The 16,294-nt window shown below is 40.4% G+C and overlaps 1 protein-coding gene and 1 long non-coding RNA gene across 3 annotated transcripts; one reads left to right on the forward strand and one right to left on the reverse strand.

The window, feature by feature from the left end:
* The first annotated feature begins 3,280 nt into the window (after positions 1–3,280).
* LOC114151708 (uncharacterized) lies at positions 3,281–13,381 on the forward strand. 2 transcript variants are annotated; one of them, XR_003596990.1, is made up of 5 exons: positions 3,281–3,475; positions 3,844–4,445; positions 6,820–6,861; positions 7,723–8,132; positions 12,792–13,381. It is a non-coding gene; the product is annotated as an uncharacterized LOC114151708 (long non-coding RNA). The 2 variants fall into 2 exon arrangements; XR_003596991.1 differs by having other exon boundaries at positions 7,723–7,926.
* Positions 7,992–11,917, reverse strand: smim36 (small integral membrane protein 36). The gene is made up of 2 exons (XM_028029063.1): positions 10,832–11,917; positions 7,992–8,100 (listed from the first exon to the last, which is right to left on the reverse strand). The coding sequence occupies exon 1, from the start codon at positions 11,310–11,312 to the stop codon at positions 10,983–10,985; it is 330 nt and encodes a 109-aa protein (XP_027884864.1). The 5' UTR covers positions 11,313–11,917; the 3' UTR covers positions 7,992–8,100; positions 10,832–10,982.
* Positions 13,382–16,294: the final 2,913 nt, after the last annotated feature.

Genomic DNA, 16,294 nt, shown 5'->3' on the forward strand with positions numbered 1-16,294 from the left:
GATTTTTTTTGGAAGCCCTATCAGTTTCAACCTTTTTTTATTTTTCATTTTTTGCATTTTTTTTTCTCATGGTAATTCTGGTTATTAATAAATACAACCCGCACATCTGTTTGCCTCTGGTGTTCGTCTTTAGTGCACAATGTACCTTTTTCTCTGTTCCGCCTGCTAAGTAAAACCTCAAACCACAGTCCCATCGCTGCGACTGTCTGGCTGACATTTAAACCTGGTGGGCGTTCGGTGGCTCAGTTGGTGGCTAAATAAAGACAACTAGAGTCACAAATCTAGAATCAAATGAATAAATAAAATGCAATTTTAAAAGAAATTTAAACCTGGATGAGGTTGTAATTAGCAAAGATATGACCATGGCAACTTGGTTCCCTTAACGTCTTATTACAGGTTCTTTCTAAATTTTACTTCCAAGTTGGTTTCATCCTTAATGCTCCACTTTGATCCCATACAGTTTGAAAGTATGTTTGTTTCTATGACAACGTAACATTTTACTTGATTAAAAAGCCAATGCAAATTTTAGTATAACTTCATACCTCTAGAGTCCTTCACACAAACTGTTTTTTTTTTTTTTTTTTACTTTTACATCCATAGACATTCTTTAACATTTTCTTAACCTTGACGTCCATAGATATCTTGAAAGATATGGAATATCTTACGTCCACACCTCCACACTGATTAGATAATGGATTAATTAACCATTGTGCGATTCTAACATTCTCTTACAGGGGTGCAGGTGTGTGTGTGGGGTGATGTGTGTGTGTGTGGTCTTTGAACTATTTTTCTGGTGTTTAAATGCTTTTATAATTCACAGGTCAAAAACGACCCATAAAACATTCCTTTGGGGTTGATGTGGTGTACAGCCCACATGGAAATATAAACAAAAACAAAAACAAAGTATCACTTTTTCTAATGATAGAGTCAATTTAGGAAAGGTCATAAAATTTCAAGTCGGAAAAAGATAGTTTAGAGTATTTTTTCTATAGCTAAACATGGTAATGGGTCACTTTTGACCCGCAGTACAACACAAGGGTTAAAGGCTTCAAAAATTAATAATTGACCGAACAGAGGATGAAAAGCTAAGAGGCTTTTAAAATTCTTACGCTTTTATTTGTTTTGTATTTCATTCACGCTTTAATTATCTTCCTTATTGTTTGGCCAAACTGAAAATTATTTTGTTGTTGTTGTGCTGTAGAAATACAATTTACATTTGACAAGATAATACTTTTATATGTTGACATTAACATTTTTTTTCTTCAGACAAAACATTTTGCAGTCTGGTTTTATAGATCTATTTCATTCCGTTGTGCGTCATGATGATTTTAAGTAAACGCAAGCTGTCATTCGTCCTCTGTCCACCAGATGGCAATAGAGCTCTCCTCTTGTCTGTCAGCGGGGCCTGCTTCACTCTGCATATTTGCCTCTCGCTGCTTGTGCCTTCGTCTACACTACAGCGTTAGTCTGTCTCCCTAAAGAGTCGAACGTCCTGATATTCAGGTGTAGAGTTTGACTGGACCATCGCAACATCATCATTAATTTATTCTTAGCAATTCTGGAGTAGATTTGATTTTGTTTTGGGGATCATTGTTCGGTTGATCATCCAGTTTGGCCCAATCCTCACATCTGATTGTAGAAAACTGTGATTTTACATTGGCAGTAGAGTTCACGGGCCACTAACTGACTGCAAGGGGCCGTTCTCTGGCTGCCAAATTTGCCCAAAGTGTCATACCTCAGATAACATGCAGTTGGTTTGAGGTTTAATTTGTTGCTAACTTGTTGTGTTTGGTTTCCTTCTAACATGGTCTTTTGGATTATGGTCAAACATATCTAGTTTCGATTTGTGCTTAAAGGACATTGTTATAGAAATCTTGCACTTCATTCAGAGCCGACTTTGCAAACTTAGCTCATGTTACCACACTGCTTTCAATGCTAAAATACCTTCTAATTGTTCCTTCATGAGCGTTAGCATGATGCTAATTGATGCTTGTAGTCTTAAATGTTTTCCATTTGGGATTAATGTTTCTTTCTATAGAATGTTGGACCTTCTTGGATTGATTGGTCTCAGGTGTAGGTTTTCTAAAGTCATTTCTGATGTCTGGGTCTGTACTGAAGACTCTTCATATCTTTTTAATTCTTTGTATTATACCTAAAAATAAATGAAAAAGATAACAATTGAAAAGCTGACAAAGTTTTTTTTTATTTGCTTAGTTTTTTTTCCGACTCCTTTCTGAGTCAGGCGCTTAGAGTTTCCATTATCTCATAATCCTCGCACTCTGCCTGGAAACATGGAATGAATGACTGTAGCAACAAACATCAGGTCTTTGGTTCTGGGCAGCACCAGAAAAAAGGCCACTAAGTTGGTTTTGTCGTTATGTAATCCCACTTACTGAAAGTGAAAGCAGCAGATCAGAGTGTTTCTGTGTAATCCTAGGAGTTTAGACGTCACGCTCTGAGCACAGAGCAGGTTTCAGAGGCGGTCGCAGCCTGGCAGGCAGGTGGCTTCAGAAATGTTGCTGCTGACCCCGTGGCCCGTGCCGAGAAGATGGAAGATTCTGGCATCAGCTCTCCGGTGTCAGTGTGAACTCTCCTGCCGCTGTCCGACACCATTTGGATAACCGGTTTGATGTCTACTTGCTGCTCTAAATTTTTCACATCTTTAATTTGGCTGTTGAAACTTCAGTTCTGTTAATTTTAATGTTTTCTATACACACAGAAGCTCAAATACACACTCAACTAAATCAGCTAAGTGCTGCTAAAGATTCCAGAGAATCTTAACTTCACAAGGTCACTTCTTTTTGGTGATCATGTTAGGGTGAAGTTGTCGGTTTCTCTCATGAAAAGCATGTTATCTGCAGGTGTCAGCAAATTAAATGGAAGACTTTTAAAGACCGTTTTAATTCCAGCTTGAATACAATTTAAGACCGAAAATGGGAGATTCTGCTCTATTACAATGGAGCATAGCGAAACTTGTGAAATCTCTGAGACCTGTTTGTGGCTCTTCGCAGTGGCTCTGTGCTTCTCATGCTAGCTTGGGTTGCTAGCATGCGTACCAGAACCAGTCCAAGTCACAGAGGACAATAAAGATGAAGATGCTTTTTGCCTGACAGAAAAGTCTCATGAGAAAATAAACTGTGAGATTAAATAATCCCGCTATGACCCAATTTAAGACCTGTGATTAATGCGTTTAAGGCCAACTCATTTTCCCCCATGTATTTAAGGTATTTTAAGGCCTTAATTTTGGAGACGTGTACTTCAGACTTTTTAAGACTGTTAAAAGTCCGTCTGTTTGTTTGGCACTGCATTACCCAAGACGCATCTGTTCTTTTGTAGTTCTAATTGTACGTAGCTGAGTAGGTTGTTTTTCAGTGCTTCTGTGTGGCTCGGTGGCATGGAAGTGGCATCTGCGGACATCCACCATCAATCCTTCTTCGGTCTTTCGTGTATGAAACCTGTGTGCGTTTTTTATGATGTAAGTGTGCAGTTTTATGTTCTATATTTGTGTTTGTGTCGGTTGTTGGCCCAGGAGGTGATGGCGTCCTCATGTTTCTCTGGCTGCCGACAATGCAGGCGTTTACTTATAATAGCTCAGGTTATATACTATACTTTACATATTGTTATTGTATTAGTATATGAGGGAATTACCATTCATTTCATGTGTTCTGACGGTTTTTGTCATTTGTATGTTTGTTGCATTTACCGGACTGTTCCTTTGTGGTGTTGTGGCGCCCTCCGGTGGATTTCTGTGGTGCTGCAGGCCATTTTCGTCCTGTATCTGCGTGTAGCTGTGTTTTGCTCGCATGGCTATTAATATGTACCTTTATTGTTTTTCTGTTTCAGATAACCACACACACACACACATACGAAAAATCAATAAACTTCTGAGCTGCACCGTTGGAGTCGTCCTATTCCTTCTGACCGAGGAAGATTCAATTAATGAGAGATCTGGATTAAGCACACACAGGCTTCTGCAAAGACTTTTGAGGATGCACAGACACCCTCGATGAGTGTTTGATGGCACTCATTGGCTTGACCAATATTCAGCTAAAGTCAAAGGGAGTCAACAATGATCTATCTCTTATAAGACGGAGCTCTATAGACACAACTTTACACAGCTTGAGAATGCCTTTTGGAGCCTTTTCTCTTTTTTTAAACAATTGCAGATTTCATCATCAGTGGGAAAACATAATGCAAGTCCAAGTTATTCAGATGTTCCACTACTTTGACAAGATGTAAGCGTAAGACCCAAAGTGTCCCGCTCTGAAGAAAAGAAACCACTCGGGATGTTCAGGAATCCACCAAGACTCAACCATGGCAGGAGCTAGAATCTGTTAGTTTGGTCTGAGATTATTTTTCAGGCAAAATTGAAGAGATGTTTGGAAGGTTTGGCATAAATTAACCAGCGGTTTACAGAGGAAATTAGGAGGCACTAAAGAGGAGAGGTAGGTTGTTCCAAGAAGTTGAATTTGGTTGAGATGCTTTGCTTGCTCTTGGAAGGAGGCTTGAAAGGCCAAGGGAACGATTAGCACCATTTCTAAAGGTTGTTGCAGTTGTTTTGCAGAACAATATCTGGATGTGGTGAGGCATTAAAAGAAAAACAGAAAATCTAACCAGTTCCAAAACGTTTAATAAAATGAAAGCATAGAGTTGTTGGTGAACACAAGTGATTTAAAAATGACGTCAGATTAGCTTTTAAGGATATGGGAACAGACAGATTCTCTCAGTCTTGAGTTAAAATAATGTCTCCAAATGAAAAGACATGAATTTACAATTTGAGCTTTATGTCAAGAAATAAAAAGAGCATTCAATATGAAAAACGTGATTTTCATTCAGTATTCATTGCTTCATACTTGAATAATACAGAAACACCAACACAGTAAATTCACGTTTCATCTGAAGCAGTGATTTAGTTAACATTTGATCACAACCCAAACATGACCAACAGAACAGAATCATCTACACTTGTTCCTCTGAATTTCATAATAAATATTTCTGCGTATTTGAACATTTAAGTAGTTATTTTAATGCTGTGACTCAGTAAGAGTCACAGCATTAGTGACAAGTTGTTTTGACTAAGAAAATTTTACTTCCAGTAAATTGACAAAGTGACAACTAAACTTTGTCTTTTAATTGGTACTGTTTTGAGGGCCCTGATCACTGCATTGCTCTTAACTCAAGATTTACTTTTATTTCACAATTATATTACCGATAGCTAACAAGTCTGTGTTGCACATTTAACACGGATGTTGGTTGTCATTGAGTCTTTGCACACTGTGCCATTTAACTCAGACCAGCAGAAATCCAATTTTGGTTCCAGTGTGCTTCAAAAATGGACTCAAAGATAATAGACCACCAGAAGCCTAAAGAAACTATGTGTGAGCTCTGCGTAGCACCAGATCTTTATCCGTCTTTTAGGCAGTCAGGTAGGCTTAATAAAAGTCTAGTTTTTACGTGCTGAGAGAAATCTATGAAGTATTCTTCAGAGATTAGGATGAGATTAGAGTTTTTAAGACCTGGTCTGTTGCCTAATTGTGCCTTTTTTTTCCTTTTTATCAGCGTTCTGCTTTAGGAAGTCAGTCTTGCTGCTGTCTCTGGTGTAAGTCTTCAAGCCTGGCTCAGTCAGCACTGGGACTGATCCATCCAAAGAGAATAGAGTCAGTCTGAAAGCTACATTTCTAGCAACATTAAATTGAAGCCTTTTAAGCTTGTGTGGATGTGAGGCCGTCTAACAGCTCAGGTCTGAAAACGCCATCTCTGACAACTTGAAGCTTATGTAACCCCCCACCCCCCTCCACCCCCCTCCACCCCACCACCCCACCACCGCCAATTTCCACCCCTACAGACAGAGACACAGCAAAGCGGGAACACAAACACACAACCCGAGCTCCTAATACTCTGTGCTGGTCAGCGTATAATCCCCAAACATGAAATATGAAGGGGGAGGTGGTGTTGGTGGATGGTTGTGCAGTTCATGCTATGTTATGGATGGGACTCAGTCATTGGTGACTTGGTCTGTTGGCTGTGTATTTATTTTTTATGTAAGAGGATTTGTCCCAGTATCAGCGTCTGTGGCACGAGTTCTCTAAAGACTTCGGGTGGGATTGTTCATCAGAAAGCGATCGGAGGCGGGACCAAGCTACTCCTGATTCAGACCGCATCAGAAAATGTAGATGGATCAAGTTTAAGTCAAAAACAAATCAACCAGTTTCCTATAGAGTCCCTACAGGACGAGGAGTCTGAGTTATATCCAGCATGTTCCCACAATGATCCCTCCAATTACCCCACCTTCACCTGGGATCTGCTCTCTTTCTCTCTCTCTCTTTTTCTCTCTCTCAAGAAATACCACCATGACATAACCAGGGTATCCATCAGCTTGACATTGTCTAGGAAAATGTTTGTTCTGCATCCAAAATGTTTGGTGCTTATTGGTGCCTTGGAGAATGTGAGCTGGTGTTTGCAATCATGTTTGGTGAAAATGTGGCTCAAACGAAACGAGAGCGGTAGCAGGAAATTAAGGATGCAGCGTCGAATCGTAGCATAAACTTGGAGCCCTGCCAGCAGCATGTGTGTGAGATGAGGTTGCTTGCAAGGCATTGGGCTAATGTGGTGCGTACTGCTTCAAATTCCAAAGAACCGAGCAATGCTGTTGCTCCAACCTGTTGGTGCCAAGTAATACAACAGTAAATCACCACAATGTCACTACTGACGGTTTGTGCATGATTAAAACCCTGCACTCTCTGCAAAAGACGCTGCAAAGCTGTATACATGGTGTATACATGGGACTCCAACAAAGCTTATTTTTTGGATGATTTCCAGAAACATCAGCTACATCAGGATTCTGGAAAGGAACACCCAAAGGTATTCAAGTGTATCCTATCTAGACATTTTAGACAAGAAGTCCTATTATTGAAACTCTGCTGGTGTAAGACTCCAGTCCTCAAGGGCCGCTGTCCTGCCGTTTTTAGATGTGCCACAGTTACAAAACGCTGGAATGAAATGGGTTAATTACCTCCTCCTTGTGTAGATCAGTTCTTCAGTTCTCCAGAGCCTTGCTAATGAGTAAATTAATTATTCTATTCAGGTGTGTTGCAGCAGAGGCACATCTAAAAGTTGCAGGACAGCGGCCCTGTTCTACTGTATTCTGCATATTTGTTTTATTGAAGGATGAGTTTTTGTATCTGCTGTTCTGTGACAGCTTTTGCGAGAGCCTTAACGTCCATATGAACACATCGGTACAAATCCAGTCTTTGTACCAGACTTGAACGGAAATGGCACGATTAAAGTGCTTTGTGTCTCAGTAATTTTGCTGTTTCGGGCCTTCTGTTAAACTAAAGGTGCTTTATGGTGATGTGTGTGTTGTAATAAAAGCCTGACTGTACATGTTTTGCTCTTATATCTAATTCAAGAACCCTACATGAAGGAGTTGATCCTAAACCCTTTCCCAAAGCCAGAGCTACACTGACACAGCTTCATGACTGAGGGCCAACTGGATACTTGTCAATTGCTTTATCTGTATTTAGACTTGTATTTATCATGTAATGCATTAATACGTTCTGTTAAAAATGCAAATCCAAGTCTGCAGCTCTGTGTGTCCTTAGAAGCAGGTCAACTTTAGAAAAAAAAAAAAGATGACTAGTGATATTACAATGCTATATTTGCATCTTCTTCATAGTAAGTTTTCTGAAAGATTCACTATTTGTTTCATTTGCGTTCTTTAAGATTCCTGGAATTGTCCCGGTATGACGTCCATCTATCATCTGTTCGCACATGTCCATGATTCACTGCCAGCTTGTCTCTCATTGGTTGATCCAAGTCCTCATCAGTCAGATTCGCTTCAGGACACCGTTCATCAGTTCCTCCCGGAAACATCTCGATTCAGAGCAACACTTGATGGGAGTCGATTTGAGGGAAACGGTGATAACGGTGAGATCTTGCTGTTTGAAATGTCTCCGTGTTTTCATTAAACGAGGCCAGAGTCTGGCAGCGGCCAGAAGTTGGTCTGCTGTGCCTTGAGGACGGATACCAGCGGGAAGGGAATGTCCTCTGCTGGCGTCTACTGGCAAAGGAATTCTGGGATTTGCAGGAGACGTAAAGACCCTAGAAAAAAAGAAGAAGAGTTAAGTAATTAGGTTAGTATCTTGTGACGTTTCAGGACTTTCCCCAGAAATGTTCTTGTTTTAAAATTATGAAAATATTTCAAACATCTCTATCCATCGTTTGCTGATTTAAGCTCTACTCACCAACCGCTCCAGGAGGGAAACCTAGTAACCTAGACATTCCTCTCCCTACCTACTCTGTAGCTAATACTATGGGATACCCAGATCAGAAGGCATATGAGACACAGTGTGGTGTGAAATGCCCAAAATGTAACAAATGCTGCAATTATGGTCCCCAGTCAAACAGTCTAGCAGACTGTGTGGTGTGAAAACATCCGAAGTCCCTCCAGAAAGTTCTGAGTCTTCCCCAGAGGTTTCTCTTTCGTTAAACATGACCCTCCCAAAAATGAAACAGTTCTTCTCTGAGCTCTCCCCGGATTATGATGGTAGTTCTTATCATCTCTAATTCAAAGCCCAACCACCCAACAGAGTAAGCTTGTGTCAACTCCTTGTATTCACAGGCTTGTTTTTCAGTCATAGATCAAGTGTTGTGACCGTAGGTGAGGGTTAAGACGAAGACGGATCTTTAAATCCAGAGCTTCACTTCTCATCTTTCCTTCTTTACCTTGCAGTCAAAGTCTTGACCCATTTATTCGTCTCTAGCTCGATTATGGCATTCTTAAACTCATGTCGCAGTAAAGAAGCTCAGGAATCTTACATTTTGATGACATGTCACACTCTAACCAAGACTGGGTAAAAAAAACCCTCTTCATTACAAAACATTAGATTGACTTGAAATATTCTCCAAACATGCATTGGTAAAACAATGCCTAAATTCAATGTTTGTGCTCTGCTACGAAGCTAATTAGCAATTTATTTAGATGTGCAACAGTACAAGTCAATCAATGGTATTTAAAGTGAATAATCTTATTCTGCTAAGTTGAGAACTCGGGAAGCTTTTAAATAAATTAATCCTGCAAATAATATTTCAGGGCCTGTCTAGTCGGACAAAAACTCATAGGTCTGACACTGTGGCCTTAGCGTGTAACTTTTTAGAATCCCAAGGCAAATTATGCCAGTGTAAATGGAAGCAACAATGCTGCTGCACCTCTTCAGATTATTTGGCATGTTAAAGCAAAATCTGTTCATGGTGGAAGATTTAAACTATCAGCGAAGATGCATAGATTGCATGCAGATGATATGTTTCCCTAAAATGCAAGCAAACGGTTATAAAAAGACAGCTCTGGTCACAACGATCTATTGCCTCCTTCAGACCTATAGCATGCTCACTACTATCATGTCCAGAGCTGTTTGTATTTTAATATGCACGTGGTGTTGTGTGAATTTTTTTTTCGGATACGGAAGACAAAAGTTTCTGGGACCTAAGAGAGATGAAGAACCAGCACCGAGTGAGAGCTCTGTTGGATTTATCCAGCTTGGATGTACTTGGTTGAAGTATTCAACGTAACTTTTTATATTTGCTCTCCATCCAGGCTTTAAATATCCAGCAAGATTTTTTTGCTTTGGTAGAGACCAGTGTGCATGCTAACCAGCAGGGCTACTTGGACATTATTCAGATTTGCTCTCAGAATTCCAAAAAGACAATTGGTTTCATTGAGGTGCACCAATATGGCCCCACAAAGCAAACATTAATTGTTAATATAAACACAGTTCTCCTTTTGGCGGTTTATTTCAAACATCTTTATGGTTTCTAAACTGCAGAGCGTTTTCTTTACAGCTTGAGGATTTCCCCATCTGCCACCATCAGTCATCTGTCATCGCCACGCAATGACTCTTTTAACTCCAACATCTGCTAGCGGTCCCGTCTATATAACCTTTAGCAAACGAACACGAGTCTGTGAGGGTAAGCTCTACTGTCCGACATACGGATGAGTGACGATCTCGAAACGTCCATCCATTCATCATTTCCCTGTCCAGGGAGGGTTTATGTTGTCAGCTCTCTCCAGCTGATGTAGGGGGGAGGGTGAGGACGGGCCAGGGATTACACACAGCAGAGAAACAAAAGCTTAGATGTCAGGATTTTATGATACGGATGTTTCTCCCACTCTGGTCACTTTGGGGTATCAAGAGTTCTGTGGAAATGTCCTCACAAAACTGAGTTCAATATTCTCTCGGTAGCGCTTGTTCTTCCAAAGCAACAAGAGGAGCGAAAGTCATGCAGAGCTGCCATGTTGTTAATGCCGGAATGTTTAGGGTATTTCATTAATCAATCAAATCGATCAAGTTTATTCGTATAGCACAAATGAATAAATGAAATCATTACCATCTTTGTTAACACAATTGAACCAAAATATCATAAAGAGGATTAGGTCTACCAAAAGTCAGAAACGAGCTTCTTATTGTCTAAAGAGTAAACTGAAACATAAACTTCCAGTTCATACATTTTAAGAATTCTTTTTTTTTTTGTTAAGGCAAATTGTTGTTGCTGGATTTTGGAGGACATGTTAAGTGTTTTTGAGCGTTTGAAATCAAAATTGTATTATTTGCCATTTTTAACACTCTGACTTTCATGTGAGACATTTTATGGTGTGGGAGATTACAAGATGTCAGATTTTTTATTTTTGCACGTTTGTTTTATTTATATTGAAATTGACATATTGAACAGTCAGTCAAACTTTAAAGTCTGACATAAGAACCTGGCTTAGTCTAGAATAGATCTGGAAAGATTCACGATCTCCTTTGGTTTAAACAGACTTTTTCCAACTGCTTACCATCTGCGGACTCCTCTGCAGGTCAACAACATCCTTCAGCAGCTTTGAAAAAGAAAAACTAGGGAGTTCAAGAACGAAAACCCACAGCACGAAGTGACACAACAGCAACTGATGGTCGTCTCCTCCTCCCTGCGCTCTCTCCTCCTCATCTTCAGACCAGGGTACTCCTCTTCTCCCTCTCCCGTTCCGCTCTCTCCCGGCTCAGGTCCGGCGTCGGTGGCTCCGCGTGTCCCGACGTGTTGTTGGGCTCGCAGCGGCCCGAGGTCGGCGAGTTCTGCATGACGACAAGGCGTATGGGCGACTGGCTCTGCGGTGCCGGCGTGCTGTCGGGGGCGTACTCCTTGGTGGGGTCTTTGCCACGGCAGTCGTACAGGATGCAGGAGATGAGGAAGACGAGGAGGAGGATGACATAGCTGGCCACCAGGATGATGAGGTTGAGGGTGACGGGGTCAATCTCCAGGTAGAGCTCCATAAAACCCATGGTGCCGCTTCATATCTCGCCCCGGATCTAGAGAGGAAGGCGCACGAAACGGTGGCAAAACAGGCAAAAAGAGAAAAAGAAACGAGACAGCGATGAAGGACAGTGGATGGACAGCTGGCCTGATCGAGAGAGAAAGAGCAAAAGACAGAAGAGGGCTGCATCAGATGATGAAATGAGATGGATGAGGTGGGAGCGAGGGGCGGGGAGCAGCGACAGCAGGCCGGAGTGGAGATGAGGCTTTGTGCTTTAAAGGACGTTAATCCTCGCTGCCCCTCCAACCTTGAATTTCAGCGGCCAATGACGAAAGCTGCTCACTTTTAATAACTTAAGCCACCATTTTGATTTTGCCAACTAGAGAGCAATATCAAAATTACACTCCCAGCGAAAATGGATGGCTTCGGCGCACACCTGTCAGCTTGCCACGAGCGTCACCGAGGGGATTTGAGGAGTCATGTAATATGTATTAAACAACCGCTTTTTATTATGTCACGCTTGGAGATTATTTTTACATTTGAATTTGATTACATTAAAAGCAAATAAGGCCCCAGAACTGGCTGTGGTCCAGATAAAAAAAAAAGAAGAAAAGAAAACATGCAATTTTTAAAAGTACGTGTTATTTCATCCTGTTAATGGGCTCTTTTTACACCGTAAAAGAGCCCATTACAGGGTATTGGCTCGACCAGGCTGTCGAGCCAATACTCTGTCATCTAATATTATATAGTGTCTTAAGTAAGCCCAGTTTCAGCCACATAGAGAACAAAATCCTTATAAATCAAGTTTTTAGTGTGGCTCAGTCAAAAACAACACGCAAATTCAAATTAAGCTCAAAACGTGCAGTTTGATGTTTGATATGAGACCCTATAGACCTCAGGCAGCATGTTAACTGTTTAAGTTCATGACAAAACAATAAGGAAAATACTAAAGAAAAAAAAAGAATGACTTGTTTGGAAGGGTTCAAAGAGAAAACACTCATTCATGTTCTGCTGGTTTTGAAATCTACCCCAATCAAACAAAAGAACATGTCGTTGCCTTCCTACAGTAACGGCCTAAATTCTTTCTCTTTTTTTTTTTTTTTCCCAAAAGCCATTACAATCAAACCCCCGTGTATTGTCAGTATTTTATTACATTTCAGGAAATTGGAGGAAGAAGACAAAGTTTGAATGTGAAATGCTTACTGTACAGTGGTTTGAAATTATTCCTTAAAACTTTTATTTATTTTTGTTGTTTCTGTTTGGGACGTTTTTTTAAGTTTTTTTCTTTTTTTTTTTATTATAAAATGCTAAAAGTTGCAGCCATCTTCTCGCTCTATATTGGTGTAGCTTATGGTTACTATGTAGATCTCTGATTAAATGTTCAAGTTGTTTTTTTATTTATTTTTTTGTTACTGCTGCAATAACATAGTCAGTTGATTCTTCTGAAGATATTGTGAATAAATATTCAGATTGTCTTGATTTGTTTTTATTTTTCCTCTTTTTCCAGAAATCTGCCACAACTTTCAAATGTAGGACCATCAGTGGAGGCCATGTGTCTGCGGCCGAACTCAGATGTGGAGGATGAAATCCTGTCGGAAATCAGGCTAATTTGTTAATGCCTTTTGCCTTTCTCCATCTGGGAAGGATTTTCTTTTGCCTGATGGATGCGGGCGGAATAGAAGACAGATGGGGCAACAAGCTGAATAAATAACAACTTGCAGATCATCAGCTGAAAGGAGGAAAAACTGGGACAAACTGTTTAAATTCAACCTATATATGAAGAAAACTATGAATGGAAAAGGAAGAAAGAAAAAAAAAAAAAAGAAACACCATACTGCCAAAAGGTTTAAAACCGTTGAATCCCCTTCTGTGGTGAAAACAGCACCGACTGTGTCATGTCTAAGACATTACAAATTCCATCACAAAGGCACAATAACATAGATTACAAAAACTGAAAATACTTTAAGATACATAACCAGCAATAAAAGACAAATGCAACTCAATCAATTGCAATTGAAATCAACTCAAAGGACTACAAATCATACAACAGGGTCAGCGGACGGAAAGTGCAGAGAGGCCGTCGACTTTCTCCGGACTTCAAACATGACAGCTACAGTACATGTTTTTCCATGACTTCAAACATCATTTTATTCTTATCGGTGGAAGAACAAGTTGTCATTGTCTGGTTGTCTGTCCTTACATTGGTGTAAGACCAAGAAAGGACTTATAGTATTGAAATAAATGAAATTCCTGTTTCTTAAGAAACAAGTGATGAGACTTCATCACTTGTTCAACACTTAAACATGATGAGTTTAAGTGTTGTCGTTTTTCGCAGCTTCGGGAGTTCTCTGTTTGCCAATGGAAGCTTGAAGTAAAGCTGAAGGACTCAGCTGAGGTAATTAAATCTCAGGAGGAATTTCTGCTATATAGCTATGAGCCATTACGGATCAAAAGCTTTATTTACTCTGATGCATCCCCAGCCAAAAATCAACATCATGCACTTTAGATCTCTAGAAATATATCACTGCCTTAATTTTCCTCTGATTAACACCAGATGTGTTTCAACATCTGTCAAAGGGCTCTCCTCCAGAACATTCATTCCCCACCATCCTGCTGATCATTCGAACTCCAAAACAAAAGCTATTGCCATTTCAAACCAGATGCGTAGCTACACAGTCCTAACAATTCAGTTTCAGGTTTCATTGTTTTTGAACTGACGCGGTGGAGCAGTGATTCATGCAGTTGCCTAATGTCCTGTCCTATTTTCTTAATCTTACATAGGATGTTTCAGCCAGGAAATGATTTTGAACTCTAGAGGTTATGAGGCACGGGAGGTTAAGGCTTCACATCCTTCCTTTGAATAAAAATGAATATGCACTTTGAGATGACCTGCAGGAAGTTTGTTTATTGCGCAGACATTCTGGAAATCTGTTGTTGGCTAGAGATCAAGTGATCCCATGTTCCTGTGCACAGGCATTTTATTTCTTTCTTTATTTTTATCATGAAGCCTGCAGATTCTGTAGGATATTACTGGCAGGATGCCGCCAGGGTTACGTGCAGTGAGGTTTTACGATGAGACGCCTCTCAAACAGAAGCATGCTCAGATTGCTGGAGATGGATGGGCAGATTTTGCAGGATGCAAGGGAAAGTTGCACTTCAGAAACAAATTGGTTTCCAAACTGGAGCACGCCCTGAAGTTTGTTTTAGTTAAAGCTTGTTTAGCTAAGCAGTGGCAGACGCAGGATGGAGTGGCAGGGAGAGATCCTGTGATAGACGCTGGTTCCAGCCTCCAAATGGAGACCAACCAGAAACACAACAATGGCGCGGGGGGCCCCAAACGGCTCCATTAACCAGGGAGCGGCACTTCCCCCTCATCCGTCAAAACCCCGAGTACCTTTTCTCCGCAAGTGCTTCTTTCACTTGTTGACGTGCCGAAGGATTTAAAGACTTGTTGGGAGAATGGTTGGTTGCGGTGTTGCCACAGATAAGGCGCGAGCGTGCAGCTGCACCGCCTCAACGCAGGAAGCTCACATTGTGTCCAAGGAGAATGGCAGCTCGGTTTGATTCCCGTTGTGGTCTGCTGTCATTTCCCCTGCTCAGACACGCAGGCTGGTCTTTGTAGGTCAGGATTGGGGAAACTGAAACCAGCAGATTTGACCCCACATACGCCAACACAACGATCCCCAACCAAGACGTGAGCTGACTGATGATGATGGCATCAGAGAACACATTAAAGATTTCAGAAACACCTCTAATTCAGTCATACTGGAGCAGACAAAAAGTTTCAGGGTATCTGAAAACTTCCTGTCTGCTCAAGTTTTCCTCTGTTCTTTATTAATGGGCTGTTGAGTGCACCCTACAATCTTAGGCACCAACTAAAGCTCTGTGATGTGTGGTTTGATTTTTTTGTTTCTCAATCCAATCCTTAGAGAAAACAGTTCCAACCATTGTTTTACAGCCCATAAAAATATTGATCTACATACATCGGAAAAATGCCCTCCATTAAATCTTGAACAACCAGGAACACCCACTAGGCATCGTCAAAAAATGTTTCTTTTAAAGCCGGAAATAAAGACAAGAAAAAACAGAGCCAACATTCTAATCATTGCAGTTGTGATAATAATACATATGTCATTTATTTATTATTCTGATATTGATTGATTGGTAAAATACTTACATTTAAACACATTTTTTTTTACAAACCACTAAATTTAGTAATAATTTTCAAGTGAAGCTGCTTGTTGTGCAGAATACAATACATTTTCGCCATTCTTCTAATTTCAGATTATGACTTGTGGAGGCTAGCAAGCTGAAATTAGCTGACGTTAGCTAGCCAGGCTATCTGCTCTGCTGGGGTAGAGCTAGCTAACCCTCACAGCTGCTATCTTTAGCAAGGATAGCAGCTACCAGTCTCAGAAAAACCTTATTTAGCTAAGAACTTAAATTCAAACAAATTTTAAATGTTGTCTAACTGTTAAGAAGGTATAGAGTATACAATTTCAAGTTCTGATGCTGCTATCTGGTGACTCCCAACATGGAAATCAGTCATTTGTCAAGTAACTGACAATAACATGCAACATGCTACTGCACTCGAGAGTTGAACACAAACCACCAGGACCTATAACCACCCTACCACATAACAATAATTAATAAAATCTATGTTTTTCTTTCTTTTAAAGTGGCTGATATTTATCAGATTGTGTTTTGATACCAAATGAACTGGTGAACTGCATACCTGTTCTATATTTCTTAAAAAAAACAAAAACAATTGTTGCCATGATTTTGAAGGCGTATGTTGAAAATTATTATAGGTTATTTACCTTACTTTAAACAAATGACACTTACTTATTTGGCAGCTATTACTGAATGTTATTGATTTAATGAGAAGAAGGATTTTCCTGTATAGCGATCAACTTGTGTAGTCAGGGCTGAGAAGATTCCGGCTCTGCTGCCGGGAATAGGAAGAGCCTGTAATGAGCTGTGCTGCCTCCGGCTGACAACTTCACTGAC

This window comes from Xiphophorus couchianus, chromosome 10 (assembly GCF_001444195.1).
Source record: "Xiphophorus couchianus chromosome 10, X_couchianus-1.0, whole genome shotgun sequence".
In the NCBI taxonomy this organism is placed as follows: domain Eukaryota; kingdom Metazoa; phylum Chordata; class Actinopteri; order Cyprinodontiformes; family Poeciliidae; genus Xiphophorus; species Xiphophorus couchianus.